The sequence below is a fragment of the Emys orbicularis genome, chromosome 21, assembly GCF_028017835.1.
Source record: "Emys orbicularis isolate rEmyOrb1 chromosome 21, rEmyOrb1.hap1, whole genome shotgun sequence".
Taxonomy (NCBI): Eukaryota; Metazoa; Chordata; order Testudines; family Emydidae; genus Emys; species Emys orbicularis.
In genome coordinates this window covers 20,732,954-20,750,435 of record NC_088703.1, presented here as the reverse complement: position 1 = coordinate 20,750,435, position 17,482 = coordinate 20,732,954, and the positions used below count along the sequence as shown (strand labels likewise).

At 57.1% G+C, this 17,482-nt stretch overlaps 1 protein-coding gene across 1 annotated transcript in view; it reads right to left on the bottom strand.

The window, feature by feature from the left end:
* Nucleotides 1-8,347, bottom strand: part of LOC135893088 (immunoglobulin superfamily member 1-like) — a 35,657-nt gene extending 27,310 nt beyond the window's left edge. The window contains exons 1-3 of the mRNA XM_065420873.1: nt 8,287-8,347; nt 6,858-7,106; nt 2,476-2,520 (exon numbers count right to left, since the gene is read on the bottom strand). Coding sequence (XP_065276945.1) covers nt 2,476-2,520; nt 6,858-7,106; nt 8,287-8,347 — 355 coding nt within the window. The remainder of the gene's footprint in view (nt 1-2,475; nt 2,521-6,857; nt 7,107-8,286) is intronic.
* Between the last annotated feature and the right edge of the window lie 9,135 nt (nt 8,348-17,482).

Here is a 17,482-nt window from a genome sequence, read left to right as displayed (position 1 = left end):
ATCCTCTCCTTAGCCCCGCCCAGCAGCAGCTGTAAATTAGGCCCCGCCCCATATGGGTGGAGTCCCCGCAATCCCCTCCCCTCCCTAGGGGTCCTCCCCCATGGTATCCCCTTGGGTGTGCTACTTACAGATGGGGTCTTGCTGAGCCGGTGCCTTTAATGCCCCCACAGGACTGGTGCTAAAAGAGGAAATCCCCTTGTAAAGGTCATATCCCCCCACCCGCGTGGAGATTCCCCAACACACCCAGAGAGCCCCCCATCCTGCTTCACCCTGAACCCAGTTCCCTAAGCCCCCCTTGCCCCAACCACCAGACCCCACCCCGGCCCGCTCTAACCACTAGACCCCACTCCCCTCCCCGGGACAGAACCCAGGAGCCCTGTGACCCCGGCAGGTCGATCGGGAGGGGGGAGGAGCCGGGTTCCTACCTGCTCGGTCTCGGTGTGGCTCCTTTTCCTGCAGAGGGACACAAACCAGAATCCCCCATGAGCCAATCGGGATCCCCCGGTCCCAGCGCCGGCCACTCACCCCCACAGGGCAGCAGGGATGGGGGTGTCTGGGGGGTCCCCTCTGCTGCTGGTGCTGAGCCTGGATCCCTGCTGGGGTGGGACGGGCTGTTCCCAGAACAGACCAGCAGGGGGCAGCGCAACACCATAGCATGGGTCAGGGGGAGGGGCAGACTAACTCGGGGGGGGGGGCTTTTCCTGTCCCCAGTCCTCCCTCGTTAGTGACTCGTTATAATGAACCTGATTCAGGCCTGTCGGCTCCTCTGTCACCCCAGGTACCTGAGAAGCACGGTGCCGGCGGCTCTTTATACAGGGACCCTTAGCCCGGCACTGAGACGCGGCCACCTCTGGGGTGGGACAGCTGTGTGTGTACAGGGATTACACATGCAGCAGCTCCCTCTGCTGAGCCCCCCTGCTCCTTGGCTTTCCCGGCACAGATCCCCATCCCAGCCGTGACCCCATCCCGCCCTGCTTAGCAGCATGTTTAACCCTTCTCTTGCTGGGTGGGGCACTCACTGGCTCGGGTTTTTCTGAAGCAGACAAAGGCCAGAAGGACGAGGAGGAGGCCGGCGGCTGCCACGCTCGCCCCGGCGATGATGGTCCAAGTCAGAACCAGTGGTCTCAATTGACCTGGGAAACAGCAGCAGGCCGTGAGTGTCGTGAGTGGCTGGTCTGTTTGCCCCCAAGCGCCTCCCACCCCAGGCAGCGCCCAAGGGGCTGGGACACCGCAGGTCGCAGGCAACAGAAAATTATATGGGGAGGATGTTGGGGGTCCCGGGGAATCAAGTGAGATCAGAGCCAGCAAGATTTGGGGGATTGGTTGTGCTAGGGGGTGCTGGGCTGCAGGGGGAGGGGCTCAGTAGGGGTCGCTCTCCCCATCAGCCAGGGCTGGCCCCATTGCCCCAGCATGGCGCTAGGGGGCGCTGTCTGATCCCACCTGGCCGTCATTTCCAGTCCCCCCCTACAGTGCCATCGAACCAGCCAGGCCTGGCCGCACCATCCCTCCCCCTGGGCAACCACTGGGGGAAGCTGCCCCGTAATCTGTGACTCAAGAGATTCCCCCCGGCCCTGGTCCCTGGTCCCGCCCTGCCCGGGTGGGTGGGAGCCGGCGCCGCTCCAGGCTGGGTCAGGTCGGTTCCCCCTGCAGGAATAGAACCAGGCGGGGGAAGGGGCTGAAAGAGTGACTCAGCGATTGCTCCCCCCCCCCCCGACTCCGCAACTCAGCATCGATCATCAGGGTCATTCTGGGTGTGGGGAGGGAGATTTTTGTGGCTGAGGCCGGGTCACCCAAGAGACACTCAAAGAAATGGAGGGTCTGGGTAAGCTGGGATCTGCGCACAGGAGACAGGCTGTGAGAGCCAGCCCCGGGCACCCATCCAACCCGGCCTCCCCGGCCAGCCCCAGCCACGGGCAGATCCAGGGCCCCCCGGGCAGAGATTCTCTCTCAGATCTAGGGTGATCAGATGAGATGAAGAAAATATCGGGACGGGGTGGGGGGTGGGGGAAGCCGAGTGCTGCCGGCCGAGAGGGGAAAAAAAAAAAAAAAAAAGCCGAGTGATCCCAGCGGCGTAAAATATCGGGACAAAAATTGCGTCCCAACCAGAGATCGATCGGGACGTGGGACAAACAGCTCAAAATCGAGACGGTCCCGATTTTATTGGGACATCTGGTCACCCTACTCAGATCCCAGAGTTCCCCCCACCCAGAATCCCAGCCCTGCGAGCTGGGCTCCCAACCCCACAGACACCGAGCCGTGGCTCCGTAGTTCTTGGGTCCTCATATTCCGTGTGTGGCCCCTGCCTCATTCACTGCGTCCAGCCTGTTCTGGTCACCCTAGACCCCTTTGGTTGGGGCGGCAAAAAAGCTGGAGCTGGCCCTGGTCCCATCCGTTGGATGCCAGGTCTCATGGAGCCCCACTGGGGCCTGGCTGGGTGTGGGGCTGGGAGCCGAGATGCCGGGCTGGGCCACTCACCTGCTACAATGATCTGCACAGGGTCGCTGGGCTCTGAGTAGATGCCTGATTTGTCATGATATGGAGCGGCGAACAGCAGAGGCTAACAGAGGGAGTTTGCCTGGGAGCTGTCCGAGAGGAGGTACGCTAAGTGCTGCATTAGGGGGGCTGTGTTGGTGAGTATCTGAGTGTCTGTTGCTGGGACAGTTTGTCAGTTTGACCGTGTGCTTGATTGCTTGCTTGTTTGTTTGAAAAGTGTGAATTGGGAGTGCTTTGTTCCAGGTGGGCCTGACTGGTATATAAGGGCAGTCAGCAGCGAACCAGCTGAGCGGCGAACAGCAGAGGCTAACAGAGGGAGTTTGCCTGGGGAGAGCTCACTGAGGCTTTCATCTGCAGGTTTCTCTGAGTAGTTCTTGCAACAGCTGAGGAAGCTCTTAAGAGGAAGGTGATATGGAAGGTGAGCGATCAGCTGTTGTAACCTGCACAGGTTGTGCCATGTTTGTCTTTCTTCCACAGGACAGAAGCGACTTTGTCTGTACAAAGTGCAAGCTGGTCTCCATATTGGAAGAGAAGGTTCGAGGTCTGGAGAAACGAGTATCGACTCTGCGTTGCATAAGGGAAAATGAAGATTTCCTGGACAGACGTCAGGAGATGCTTCTACGGCCACAATGTTCTGAAGATTCAGAGCAGGCGCAGCAGGGACAGACGGATGATGAAGAAGTTTGGCAGCATGTGACCTCCAGAAGGAGAAAGAGGAGCGTCCATGTACCAGCAATGGAGATACAGGTGAGCAATCGTTTCCATGTTCTCTCTACAGGTACTAATGCAGAGAGTGGAGTAGATGACCCATCGGAGGGAAGGGAGCAGAAGGAGACTCCACCGATTGGAAGGCAAAAGATGCACTGTCCTAGGGATGGGGGTTCCACGACCACCACTCCCAAGAGGAGGAGGAGGGTGGTGGTGGTCGGGGACTCCCTCCTCAGGGGGACTGAGTCATCTATCTGCCGCCCCGACCGGGAAAACCGAGAGGTCTGCTGCTTGCCAGGAGCTAGGATACACGATGTGACGGAGAGACTGCCGAGACTCATCAAGCCCTCGGATCGCTACCCCTTCCTGCTTCTCCACGTGGGCACCAATGATACTGCCAAGAATGACCTTGAGCGGATCACTGCAGACTACGTGGCTCTGGGAAGAAGGATAAAGGAGTTTGAGGCACAAGTGGTGTTCTCGTCCATCCTCCCTGTGCAAGGAAAAGGCCTGGGTAGAGACCGTCGAATCGTGGAAGTCAACGAATGGCTACGCAGGTGGTGTCGGAGAGAAGGCTTTGGATTCTTCGACCATGGGATGGTGTTCCAAGAAGGAGGAGTGCTGGGCAGGGACGGGCTCCACCTAACAAAGAGAGGGAAGAGCATCTTCGCCAGCAGGCTGGCTAACCTAGTGAGGAGGGCTTTAAACTAGGTTCACCGGGGGAAGGAGACCAAAGCCCTGAGGTAAGTGGGGAAATGGGATCCTGGGAGGAAGCACAAGCAGGAGAGCGCAAGAGGGGAGGACTCCTGTCTCATACTGAGAAAGAGGGATGATCAGTGAGTTATCTTAAGTGCCTATACACAAATGCAAGAAGCCTGGGAAACAAGCAGGGAGAACTGGAAGTCCTGGCACAGTCAGGGAACTATGATGCAATTGGAATAACAGAGACTTGGTGGGATAACTCACATGACTGGAGTACTATCATGGATGGATATAAACTGTTCAGGAAGGACAGGCAGGGCAGAAAAGGTGGGGGAGTTGCATTGTGAGAGGAGTATGACTGCTCAGAGCTCCGGTATGAAACTGCAGAAAAACCTGAGTGTCTCTGGATAACGTTGAGAAGTGTAAGTTACAAGGGTGATGTCATGGTCGGAGTCTGCTATAGACCACCAGACCAGGGGGATGAGGTGGACGAGGCTTTCTTCTGGCAACTAGCAGAAGTTGCTAGATCGCAGGCCCTGGTTCTCATGGGAGACTTTAATCACCCTGATATCTGCTGGGAGAGCAATACAGCGGTGCACAGACAATCCAGGAAGTTTTTGGAAAGTGTAGGGGACAATTTCCTGGTGCAAGTGCTGGAGGAACCAACTAGGGGCAGAGCTTTTCTTGACCTGCTGCTCACAAACAGGGAAGAATTAGTAGGGGAAGCAAAAGTGGATGGGAACCTGGGAGGCAGTGACCATGAGATGGTCGAGTTCAGGATCCTGACACAAGGAAGAAAGGAGAGCAGCAGAATACGGACCCTGGACTTCAGAAAAGCAGACTTTGACTCCCTCAGGGAACAGGTGGGCAGGATCCCCTGGGAGAATAACATGAAGGGCAAAGGGGTCCAGGAGAGCTGGCTGTATTTTAAAGAATCCTTATTGCGGTTGCAGGAACAAACTATCCCGATGTGTAGAAAGAATAGTAAATATGGCAGGCGACCAGCTTGGCTAAACAGTGAAATCCTTGCTGATCTTAAATGCAAAAAAGAAGCTTACAAGAAGTGGAAGATTGGACAAATGACCAGGGAGGAGTATAAAAATATTGCTCAGGCATGCAGGAGTGAAATCAGGAAGGCCAAATCACACTTGGAGTTGCAGCTAGCAAGAGATGTTAAGAGTAACAAGAAGGGTTTCTTCAGGTATATTAGCAACAAGAAGAAAGTCAAGGAAAGTGTGGGCCCCTTACTGAATGAGGGAGGCAACCTAGTGACCGAGGATGTGGAAAAAGCTAATGTACTCAATGATTTTTTTGCCTCTGTCTTCATGAACAAGGTCAGCTCCCAGACTGCTGCACTGGGCAGCACAATATGGGGAGAAGGTGACCAGCCCTCTGTGGAGAAAGAAGTGGTTCGGGACTATTTAGAAAAACTGGACGTGCACAAGTCCATGGGGCCGGATGCGCTGCATCCGAGGGTACTAAAGGAGTTGGCGGATGAGATTGCAGAGCCATTAGCCATTATTTTTGAAAACTCATGGCGATCGGGGGAGGTCCGGATGACTGGAAAAAGGCTAATGTAGTGCCCATCTTTAAAAAAGGGAAGAAGGAGGATCCGGGGAACTACAGGCCAGTCAGCCTCACCTCAGTCCCTGGAAAAATCATGGAGCAGGTCCTCAAGGAATCAATTATGAAACACTTAGAGGAGAGGAAAGTGATCAGGAACAGTTAGCATGGATTCACCAAGGGGAAGTCGTGCCTGACTAACCTAATTGCCTTCTATGATGAGATAACTGGCTCTGTGGATGAGGGGAAAGCAGTGGATGTGTTATTCCTTGACTTTAGCAAAGCTTTTGATACGGTCTCCCACAGTATTCTTGCTGCCAAGCTAAAGAAGTATGGGCTGGATGAATGGACTGTAAGGTGGATAGAAAGCTGGCTAGATCGTCGGGCTCAACGGGTAGTGATCAATGGCTCCATGTCTAGTTGGCAGCCAGTTTCAAGCGGAGTGCCCCAAGGGTCGGTCCTGGGGCCGGTTTTGTTTAATATCTTTATTAATGATCTGGAGGATGGCGTGTACTGCACTCTCAGCAAGTTTGCCGATGACACTAAACTAGGAGGCGTGGTAGATACACTAGAGGGTAGGGATCGGATACAGAGGGACCTAGACAAATTAGAGGATTGGGCCAAAAGAAACCTGATGAGGTTCAACAAGGACAAGTGCAGAGTCCTGCACCTAGGACGGAAGAATCCCATGCACAGCTACAGACTAGGGACCGAATGGCTAGGTAGCAGTTCTGCAGAAAAGGACCCAGGGGTCACAGTGGACGAGAAGCTGGATATGAGTCAACAGTGTGCTCTTGTTGCCAAGAAGGCTAACGGCATTTTGGGCTGTATAAGTAGGGGCATTGCCAGCAGATCGAGGGACGTGATCGTTCCCCTTTATTCGACATTGGTGAGGCCTCATCTGGAGTACTGTGTCCAGTTTTGGGCCCCACACTACAAGAAGGATGTGGAAAAATTGGAAAGAGTCCAGCGGAGGGCAACAAAAATGATTAGGGGTCTGGAGCGCATGACTTATGAGGAGAGGCTGAGGGAACTGGGATTGTTCCAGAAGAGAAGAGTGATGGGGGATTTGATAGCAGCCTTCAACTACCTGAAGGGGGGTTCCAAAGAGGATGGAACTCGGCTGTTCTCATGGGTGGCAGATGACGGAACAGGGAGCAATGGTCTCAAGTTGCAGTGGGGGAGGTCTAGGTTGGATGTTAGGAAACACTATTTCACTAGGAGGGTGGTGAAGCACTGGAATGCGTTACCTAGGGAGGTGGTGGAGTCTCCTTCCTTGGAGGTTTTTAAGGCCCGGCTTGACAAAGCCCTGGCTGGGATGATTTAGTTGGGAATTGGTCCTGCTTTGAGCAGGGGGTTGGACTAGATGACCTCCTGAGTTCCCGTCCAGCCCTGATATTCTATGATTCTATGATATTGACAGGTGTAGTTGTCACTCTGTTCCTGTCTGGCACCGGTGATGGGAAATTTAGCCTCAGAGCCAGCAGGGTCTGTGTAAGTCAGATGGTTCCCATCTTCATCCTTGTAGAGGAGGAACCTCAGGCCCAGGTGCTGATGCCAACACCAGATGGTGACATTTCCCCCCATGGGGATCACCCCACCGGGGCTGACAGAGATGGAGGGTTTGGGGTAGGACCCCTCTGGATTCACAAACAAACAGGCAGTAAGTGGGGGTGACACAAACCGCGTCCATCTCATTCAATCCTCTGCCCATCTGTCGCTCCAGCGTTTTACCCCCGTCCCGTCCCTGGGGTGCAGGCCCGGCCCTCGGCTCACAGCCGGGGAGAGACACAGCGGGGGGGAAGGAGATTTTCAGTCTTGGATTCCTTCCCGTTCTCCAGGGTCAATTCAGCCCTGCCCCCGCTGCAGTCAGGAGTGACTCCGGATTGACCCCAGGGGGCTGAGACCAGAATCACCCGCTTCTGTGTTTCTAACATTGTAGCCGAGCTGCAGCCCTGCTGGAGTTGGGATGAATCTGGATTATTTTTTAAAATGTTCCAAAATCCACATTTCCTCCAATTGCCTGGCAATGAGCTGTATGTACTGGGGGTGAGGATGGGGGTTCGTGGGACAGATCTGGGTACTTTGAGCAAGCGGCTCCCAGGACAGGCCCCCGAAAAAAAAACGTGTTTGCAAAATCCCCCGGTTGTTCTAACTAGGGTGACCAGATGTCCTGCTTTTATAGGGACAGTCCCGGTTTTGGGGACTTTTTCTTATATAGGCGCCTATTACCCCCCACACCCTGTCCCGTTTTTTCACAGTTGCCATCTGGTTACCCTAGTTCTAACGATTTCCTGTCCACCTGGGGCTCAAACTCTGGCTCTGCTCCGCCCCAAACCGCTCCCAGCCGCTGGGGATTTAGCTCCGCTCTGCACGGTGCCGGCGGCCCCTCTGGGGACGGGATATTCCCAAAGCTGTTCAGGGGACGTTCCGAACACCGGGCCGGGCTGAGCCGGACCCACGAGCAAAGCAGTGACACTAGGGCTGCCAACTTTCTAATCGCATAAAACCGAACACCCTGGCCCCGCCCCTTCCCCGAGGCCCCGCCCTCGCTCACTACTTTTCTCCTCTCTCAGTGACTCGCTCTCCCCCCACCCTCACTCACTTTCACTGGGCTGGGCCAGGGGGTTGGGGTGCGGGAGGAGTGAGGTCTCTAAATGGGGTGGGGACAGGGATGAGGGGTTCAGGGTGCAGGAGGGGGCTGCGTGTTGAGGCAGGGGGTTGGGGTGCAGGATTGGGTGAGGTCTCTGGGGTGTGGCTGGGGATGAGAGGTTTGGGGTGCAGGAGGGGGTATGGCTCTGGGATGGGGGTTGGGGATGCGGAATTTGGCCGTCGAGCCGGCCGCCTCCGTGTGCCACTGCGCGACCTCGGCCCGGTACATCTTGAACCGCACGCCCTGCCGCGGCCCTTGGCAGGAGATGGAGATGTCCGTCTGTGACGGTGCTGCTCGTGGGAGCCAGCTGAGGTCACTCAATCAGGGTGAACTGCAAACAGAACAGGGCAGACAAACCCCAAACGCTGGTGGATATTCCAATACTTAGAATTACCAAGCCAGCACAAAACAGCTTCTGTAGTACCTCACTGGTTACTCAGAAGTCCAAACAACGCAGTTCCCTTAAAGTGCCCAGCCTCAGGCCTCCGTCCAGACACACCTGTCAGATATGATGATGATTCCTGAAAATCTTACTTCATCATATAAAAGAAAAGGTTCTTCCAATCCCAAAGGATCAGCCACATACCCAGGTTCAATTACAACTTAGATCTTACCCAAAATAAACACATATACAATTCTTATTAACTAAACTAAAATTTATTAAAAAAGAAAAGAGAGAGTGTGTTGGTTAAAAGATCAATATACATACAGACTTGAATTCAATTATTGAGGTTCAGATGCATAGCAGAGTTGAACTTGTAGTTGCCAAAAGTCCTTTTAGAAATAGTCCAGAGGTTATAGTCCAATGTCCATATTCAGGGTGGCTCCAGTCCGTGACTGGGGATCTCAATCCTTGTGGCTTAAGGTTTCCCCCTTTTGAAACCCAAAGCAGATCTGAGATGAAGAAGGATCATGTCCCAGGGTTCTTATACATTTCCAGCAGCCTTTCGGCCTGAGAAAACAATAGGCTTAACTCTCCTTCCAAACCTCCTTGCAATTAGCACAGGGTAATTTATCCATTAAACAGTTCAGATACAGGTTACCACAACCTTCAAAGAGACATATAGACAATAATACAATTTCACTCAAGTATCATCATAAATGTTAATATTCCTTTTTGATCTTTGCATTAAAGTTATATCCATAGACAAGACTTGTTTGCTTACATCACAATCCCTGAGCAAACATCTACCCTTGAGATCTCTAACAATGCAGACTTGCATTTCAAAGCTCTGTTCATTTACATATCTTCCTAACCAGTCTTTAAGGTTCACCCATGGGTAAGGTCAGTCTGAGTTAATTAACTCTTTCTGGCCCTGTCACCTTCCAATGAAATATTATATTACACTCATAATGTCACACAGTCCCCGGTGCGATCTCCCTGCTGGGGCTGAGGGAGATGGAGGGCTTGGAGTAGGGGGATGCTGCAGAGGGATGGACACAGGCTGTGAGGCACAGCACCCCCTATAGGGGAAAGGCCCCGTGCCCCATTCCCCCCCCCTGAGCCAGCCAGTCCTTGCCCTGGGAGCCAGATGGGAGTCAGCGCCCCCTAGAGGGGAAAGGCCCCGTGCCTCATTCCCCACCCCCTGAGCCAGCCAGTCCCTGCCCTGGGGCCGGATGGGCGCCAGCGCCCCATAGAGGGGAAAGGCTCCATGCTCCATTCCCTGCCCTGTTCCTTGCTCTCCTGACCCAGCCAGTCCCTGCCCTGGGGCCCACTGTCCCCTATCCTTGAATCTACCCCTCCATTCTGCTCCCCTGCTGCCCCTTTCTTCTGAGGCAGGGTGTCCCACCCCCCCATTATATCTCCCAGACCCCTCCTTGGACAAAGCTGGTTTCTGCAGGCGACTCACGAGCAGCAGCGAATGGGAGGCGAGTCCAGATGATGCCTGTAATGAGAAGTGGGTGTTTGATGTGGGGGAATGTGAGATCACATCCTGCCCACCCCCGTGCTATATCATCGAGGCCACAGTCATGTGCCAGCCCATGGGCGTTTGCAGCCGTTGTAGGCAAGAGTTTGCAGCCAGCCTGCATCAGATGTGGGTTGCTATCATGGGTGTTAACCCTGAACCCTAATGATGATGCACCAAATGCTGCTGCTGGCAGCTATTTCCCTGGGGAAATCAAGAGTTTTAACCCTGGCTCCACCGTGCACCTGTAGCGTGAGGGGGATGCAGAATCTGGAAATCTGGCCCCGGACGCCGGGGTCCATGCATGAGCCAGGGCCCTTGCTGGGGAATTTGCACCACACTAGCTGAGGAATCAGGGGTCCGGCTATTGCGTGGGGGTTGCTGTGCCTAGCCCAGAATCCACAGGGCTTTGGGTGTGGGCTGGAGAGGGGATGGGGTTCACCGTGGGAAGAGTTGCCTGGCTTGTGGGGAGGCGGTGCTGGGAGGCAGATTCCAACCTGGGGGCACCTGGGGAGCGATGGACGGTGCGACTGGCTCTGTGGAGGAAGCCTCCGGCTCAGTGTCTCAACCAGAAATTCTTTTCCTGGGGCCTCCCACCACCCACAGTCTGGGTTTCACAACAGCCTGCGGGCGATGGCCGCACGGTAGGTACTGGCTGGCTCAAGGGGGTGGGGGAAGGGGACACAGGGCCTTTCCCGTATAGGGGGCCTCAGTTCCGATCTGGCCCCATGCACAGCCCCACCACACACACACCCTCCAGCCCAGTCCTGGCCTAACCCACTTAGGAGGAGCTCCCAGGTGCGGGTTAGGGGAGAGGGGGTTGTGGGGCTAGGCAGAGGGCTCTGAGTGGGAGTGAGGGAGGAGATGATGGGCATGGGGGGAGATGTGGGGTAGATAAGCAAGGGGCTGTGGTGGGGAGGACAGGGGCTGGTTGTGGGGGGCAGGACATGTGTTGGGGGCTGTGGGAGGAGGACAGGGGCTGGTTGTGGGGGGCAGGGTGTGTGTTGGGGGGCTGAGTTGGGGGAGGACAGGGGCTGGTTGTGGGGGCAGGATGTGGGGGAGGACCAGGGCTGGTTGTGGGGGGCAGTTTGTGTGTTGGGGAGCCATGGGGAGGACAGGGGCTGGTTGTGGGGGGCAGGGTGTGTGTTGGGGTGTGTGGGGGAGGACAGGGGCTGGTTGTGGGGGCAAGGTTGTGTTGTGGGGGCTGCAGGGGGAGGACAGGGGCTGGTTGTGCAGACAGGGTGTGGGGGGCAGGCTGTGTGTGGGTTAGGGGGCTCTCCCTGGCTCCCCCCTCACAATGGGGACCCACCAAGGATTCAGGGAGGCTGAGCCAGCCCCATCCCACCCCCTTGGGGAGGGGAGAAGACCCCCGAGCGGGGCGCAGGAACACACTCACCCAGGGCGAGGAGCAGGGCAGGAGAGGGGCCCATGGCACTGGGGAAGCAGAGGAGGAAGCGGCACCTGGGGAGCGATGGACAGTGCGACTGGCTCTGTGGAGGAAGCGTCCGGCTCGGTGTCTCAACAGGAAATTCTTTTCCTGGGGCCTCCCACCACCCACAGTCTGGGTTTCACAACAGCCTGTGGGCGACGGCCGCACGGCAGGGACTGGCTGGCTCAAGGATGGTGGGGGAAGGGGGCACGGGGCCTTTCCCGTATAGGGGGCGTCAGTTCCGATCTGGCCCCAGGGCAGGGACTAGAAGGCTCAGGGGGGCTCTTTATTCAGGAGTTAAGGGAAACTGAGGCAACGGGGAGACGGCCGATGTCTGAGCGCCCAGGGGCAGGCGGACATGGGTCAGTTGTGTCTCTCCAGGCTGATCTGTGGGTCTGGAGGCTGCAGGGGCCAGGATCTCGGGGGGTGGGGGGTGGGAGGGAGTGTCACGGACTTACAGGTTGTGCCCACTCCTGGCGCCATACAGTCTGTGGGGGGAACCCCCTTCAGTGTGACAGGCCTTCTCGGGGGTCCACTCTCTCTTGGGGTTACGTCCCTCCACCTCCTGGAACCGCACCTCTCTGAGCCTTAGCACGCCTGTCTCTCGCCGTGGGTCCCCTCAGGGAGTCCCCTCGCTCCGGACCCCCGGGACCTCCACTCCGAGAGGGAATAATGCAACCCTGTTGTCTAGCCCGGAGTGACTCTCGGCCAGCGTAAAACAGGAGGGTTTATTGAGCGTCTGAACACAGCACAGGAAGCTTTCAGGGCCTCAGGCCTGGCCTCCCTCAGCCCAGCACATCCCAGTCTCCCTGCATCCAGGTGGCTCTGCCTGCTCCCCCTCTCCAGCCCAGAGCCCCCCTGCTTCCCAGCTGGGATCTGAGATCACCGGCCCCAAGCCCCGCCTCTGTCCATTGTCTTCTCTCCAGGTAAACAGGGACGCCTGGGACTCCTCTCCCCTCTTCTGTCCTCTGGCCCCCTCTGGCTGGAACCAGCTGGTCAGGTCACCGGGGTCCTCTCCTCACAGCCCATTGTCCTCCCACTGGCCAGAACCGGCTGTGACTCCTGAGTCCCAGCCCCTCTGCATGCAAACCCTTGGAAAAACAAGGAAAAAACAAGACAATCCCCCACTTCGTCACAGGGAGCATTTTGTGCAGGGCCCATGATGGTGGAGCTGAGGGGACACCTCCGCACACCGCTGAATGGCAACAAAGCCTCGTTCAATGTAAAACAGCCCCCCTACCCCTGCAGGGGGGGATTCAGAACTGCCCCGCTCTGTGTCCTAGCCCCCACACTGCTCCCCACAAGTGGCGATTCCCATGTTGCTCCAGAGGCAGGGTCCGGGGGGGAAGTCCCAAGGGGGGGATTAGCTGTGGGGCTCTCCCTGTGCCTATGTTGTCTGGCCCAGGGTCTCGAGGAGGGGAACATTGGGGTCACAGGGTGATGCCTCCCCGATCTCTCGTATGGGCACCTGTGATGAACTGGGACTGTTCTTACTGTGGTCTTTGAATGCTGACAGGGGAGTGTGGCTAGGATGGTCTGCATCGGGGGATGGGAGACTGACCGAAGGAGAATACCTGAGCATGTAACATGAGAACCCAGGAAGGGGTTAGAGGCCAGGTGACACCTTTGCCCGGGAAACTGAACAAAGGCTGGGGAGAGAGTTCAGAGCTGGCTGGTGATGTGGCTGGGAGGCAGACGGGGTTCTGACCTCCCAAGGGGGCTAGGATGCCCTGGGATCCCAAGATGGACCTAACTGAGGGGGTCCTGTTGTCTGTGCCTGCAATACCTGTCTTGGACTGTATTCCTGTCATCTAAATAAACCTTCTGCTTTACTGGCTGGCTGAGAGTCATGGTGAATCACAGGAAGCCGGGGGTGCAGGGCCTTGTGTCCCCCCACACTCCGTGACAACTGGTGGCAGAGGTGGGATGTACTGCACCCCGTGGACGGCGCTTCCTGCAGTAAGTGACTGGGGAGCAGTAAAACGAAGGGGGATCGACGGGGACCAGGTGGGCTGAAGAGTCAGAGAGAGACACTTCAGGGGGCGAGTAACCCCTGGGAGTGTGTGACCAGAGAGAAGGACTTTTGCAGTAACAGGGTCCCCCGGGGGATCGCAGCGAGCGGTCCCGGGGCGGAGGAGTCTGCAGCTCGACCCTGGCAGAGAGGTGGTGACCTGAAGAATGGCTGGCACACTAGGGGTCCCCCTGGAACGGTGGAAAGCGGAGAGCGCAGGCCGGCGAGTGGCCAGCAGGAGGATGTATGCTAAACGCCTTAAGAGTGACCTGGTGGAGCTGTGCAAGCAGAGGTGGCTGCGCGTTGGGAGGTCTACCAAAGAACAGCTAATTGCCCAGCCGGAGGAGAGGGATCGCTTGGATGAACCGAGCCCTGTCCCTGAGGGAAGCCGCCCGGCGGATGCAGCGTGGGCCCCGGGGCCTGACATGGCTGGGAGGGGTCAGACTGCTGCCGAGGACATCCCGAGACCCTGCCTACCTGTGCCTAGGGGAGGGGTTGGGGGAAGTCCAGCGAATACCGAGGGCACCCTGACCCCGGCGGCTAGCAGGGGATCATCCCGGAGGAGCTCCCCGTCCCGGGAGAGGATGCGACTGGAATGTGACAGGGAGCTGAGGCTGAAAGAGTTTGAGTTAAGGCAGCAAGAACTGAAGCAGGAGCGGGAAGAGAAGGAGAAACAACATCAGCATGAGGGGAACCAACGTCAGCATGAGCAGGAAGAGAAGGAGAAACAACGTCAGCATGAGCGGGAAGAGAAGCAGAACCAGCGTCAGCATGAGCTGGAACTGGCCAGGCTGAGGAGCAGTGAGGCCCCGGCTGCGGTGAGTGAGGGGGGACCTAAGACTGCAAAGAGCTTTGATAAGTGCTTCCTGGCCCAGCGTAAGGAGGGGGAGGACATGGATACCTTCCTGACAGCCTTTGAGAATACCTGCGAGCTGCTCCAGGTTGACCCTGCAGACAGGCTCCAGTTTCTCATCCCCTCACTGGACTCCACAGCCAGGGAGGTGTACAGCCGACTGAAAGGGGCGGAGACAGGGGACTACAAACTGTTCAAAAAGGCCCTGCTCCGCGAGTTTGGGCTGACCCCTGAGAGGTGGCCGGAAAAATTTCCTGTGGGAGAAGGGGTTCCTGTACCGAGAATGGGCTCCCCAGGGAAAATGGAGTCAGGGGGGATCAGGAGGCAGCTGGTGGTACCCCAGAAGTATCACCGCCAGCTGCTGTACCGGGCCCATGACATTCCCCTCTCAAGGCACCAGGGAACCTGGCGTACCCAACAGAGGCTGCTACGAAACTTTTACTGGCCCGGGGTCTTTCTTACTGTCTGACAGTACTGCCGATCCTGTGACCCCTGTCAGAGGGTGAGGAAGGCCCGGGACAAGGGGAAAATGGCTTTAGGACCCTTGCCCAACATAGAGGAGCCTTTCCAGAGGGTGGCCAGGGTAAAAAGGGGGGCTCTGAACCAAGAGAGCCCGAATCACCGACCTCCAGACTGGAGCGCTGGGAGAAGACCCCAGCCCAGTTGGAACCCCAGGGGTATTGGGGTGGGAAAAAGGCACGGGCCGCATAAACGCTCCCACATGCGAACTACGAGTGTCATCGAGCACACCCGACCTAAGGGGGGGCGTGAAACTGGAAGGGCCTGGTGTAATTCTCACCAAGGAATGGGAGGGATGTTGGAGCATCCATGGGAACGGGGGTAGGTTCGAACTTCCCCAGGTCACTGGCTAAAGTGACCCTGCTCAGTTCGGTCTCGAAGGGGGGAGAGATGTGACGAACTGGGACTGTTCTTACTGTGGTCTTTGAATGCTGACAGGGGAGTGTGGCTAGGACAGTCTGCATTGGGGGATGGGAGACTGGCAGAGGGAGAATACCTGAGCATGTAACATGAGAACCCAGGAAGAGGTTAGAGGCCAGGTGACACCTTGGCCCGGGAAACTGAACAAAGGCTGGGCGGAGAGTTTCAGAGCTGGCTGGTAGAATGGCTGGGAGGCAGACGGGGCTCTGACCTCCCAAGGGGGCTGTGGTGCCCCTGGGACCCCAAGATGCACCTAACTGGGGGGGGGGTCCTGTTGTCTGTGCCTGCAAGACCTATCTTGGACTGTATTCCTGTCGTCTAAATAAACCACCTGCTTTACTGGCTGGCTGAGAGTCATAGTGAATCGCAGGAAGCCGGGGGTGCAGGGCCTTGTGTTCCCCCACACTCCATGACAGCACTGCTCAGGGATCACTTCCCCTTTGCTCACGGCGATGGATCCCCCACCACAGCGGGGAAGGGACAACCCCATGGAGGGGATGTAAACAGCCAGCGCCAATTGGTCACGGGCATCAGACCCTTTTGCAGCTTCACCCAGAGTCAGGGTGTGAACCCCGGCGCCCTGCCCAACTGATGCCCTTCCCCAGAGGGGCTGCAACCTGTGCTGGGTGAGGGGTCCCTGTATAACCAGCCCCCACGCCCCGCCCCATCTCCCCCAGGTGTTACACATGTAACCCTTCTGCCCCTCTGAGTTGGCAGCAACAAGGGCCGGGTTCAGTATCTAGGGCTTCTGTTTCAACAACGCAATGCAAAACCGGCTCGAGCCCCCACCCAGTGACCTGGCACAATTACATACCACCCCCCGGGCGCCTCTAGGAGGCGATACTTCCCTTCTCGCAAGCACGGAGTCTTGAGTGTAGCAAAGGCCTGTTAATAAAGGAGGGAAACAATGTGGCATTATGTTGGGGAAACACCACAATCAGGATTCATAACACAAACCATGAGCAAAAGACCCACCTCCAAGTAAGTTTGGCAGTGTCCTTTTCCCCTCAGGGTCTTAAGTCCAATCACGCCAAAGTTCAACAACCCCAAAGTCTCTGTCCCTGGTCAGTGCCGCCCCAGAGTCCAAAAGTTTATCTGCAAAGTTTTACCCCCCCAGCCTGGGAGGAAATGGGGGGGCACACGGGATGTTAAGGAGCACCTTATGTGGTCCGAGGCCGACTGCCCCACCTCTCTGTGGAGTTCTGCTGCAGCCTTCACCACGAATGGCTCCGCTCTACCAGCCGCGCCGCGCTGCTCCTCCAACCATCCCACAAACTGCTCAGCTCTGCCAGCCGCTCCACTCCACCAGCCGTCCCACGAACCGCTCCAGCTGCCCCCGCAAATGGCTCAGCTCCGCTCTGCTCTGCGCCGCTCCGCTCACTCGCTCGCTGTCCCATGGGCCGCTCCAACTGTCCCACAAACTGCTCGGCTCCGCCAGCTGCTTAGCAATATATCTTCAGGCTCCCCCACTGGTTAACACAGCACTCAGTGATCTCAGCTCAGCAATTTTAGCTCTTTTAGTGATTTCAGCTTGTAGTAGGGGAGCCCCAGTGCTGGTGCACCATTGGCCCAAAGTGAATTCAGTTCAGCAACTGCTAGCTAGACTAATAATGGAGGCAAAACTTAGCTCTGCTATTCAACAGTGGAGAGAGGGGGTAGTGCAATTGGTGTTCCAGGCCCTCAAAAGGGGCCCATACCATCAGGTATACATACCTGTCCCCAACCTCTCTCAATTCACTGGGTTTTGTAACCCATGCTCCTTGACTAGGGTGATCAGATCAGCAGTATAAAATATCGGGACGGGGGGAAGCAAAAAAAAAAAGGGGGTGCGGAGCAAAAAAAAAAAAAAGGGAGTTTAAAAGGGGCCGGGGGCATTAGCAGGCCCCGGCCGCGCGCGCTGCCCTCCCCGCGGAGCCTCCCGCCCCCCAGCCCGCCACGGGCATATGCGGGGGCAGCGCGGAGTGGGCAGGAGCCGGGTGGGCGGCGCGGGCCGAATCCCCGCTGCTGCCAGGGAGCCCCGCGCCTCTCTCTCCCGCTCGCGGCTGCGGCTCCTTCCCGGCGGGACGCACTTCCCGCCACCCCCGGCCACATGCGGCGTGCCTAATCTCCCTCCCGCTGGGAAGGACGCGCGCCACATGTGCCCGGGGCGGGCCTGGGGGCGCATCCCGCCTGGAAGGAGCTGCAGCTGCGAACGGGAGGGAGAGGCGCGGGGCTCCCCGGCAGC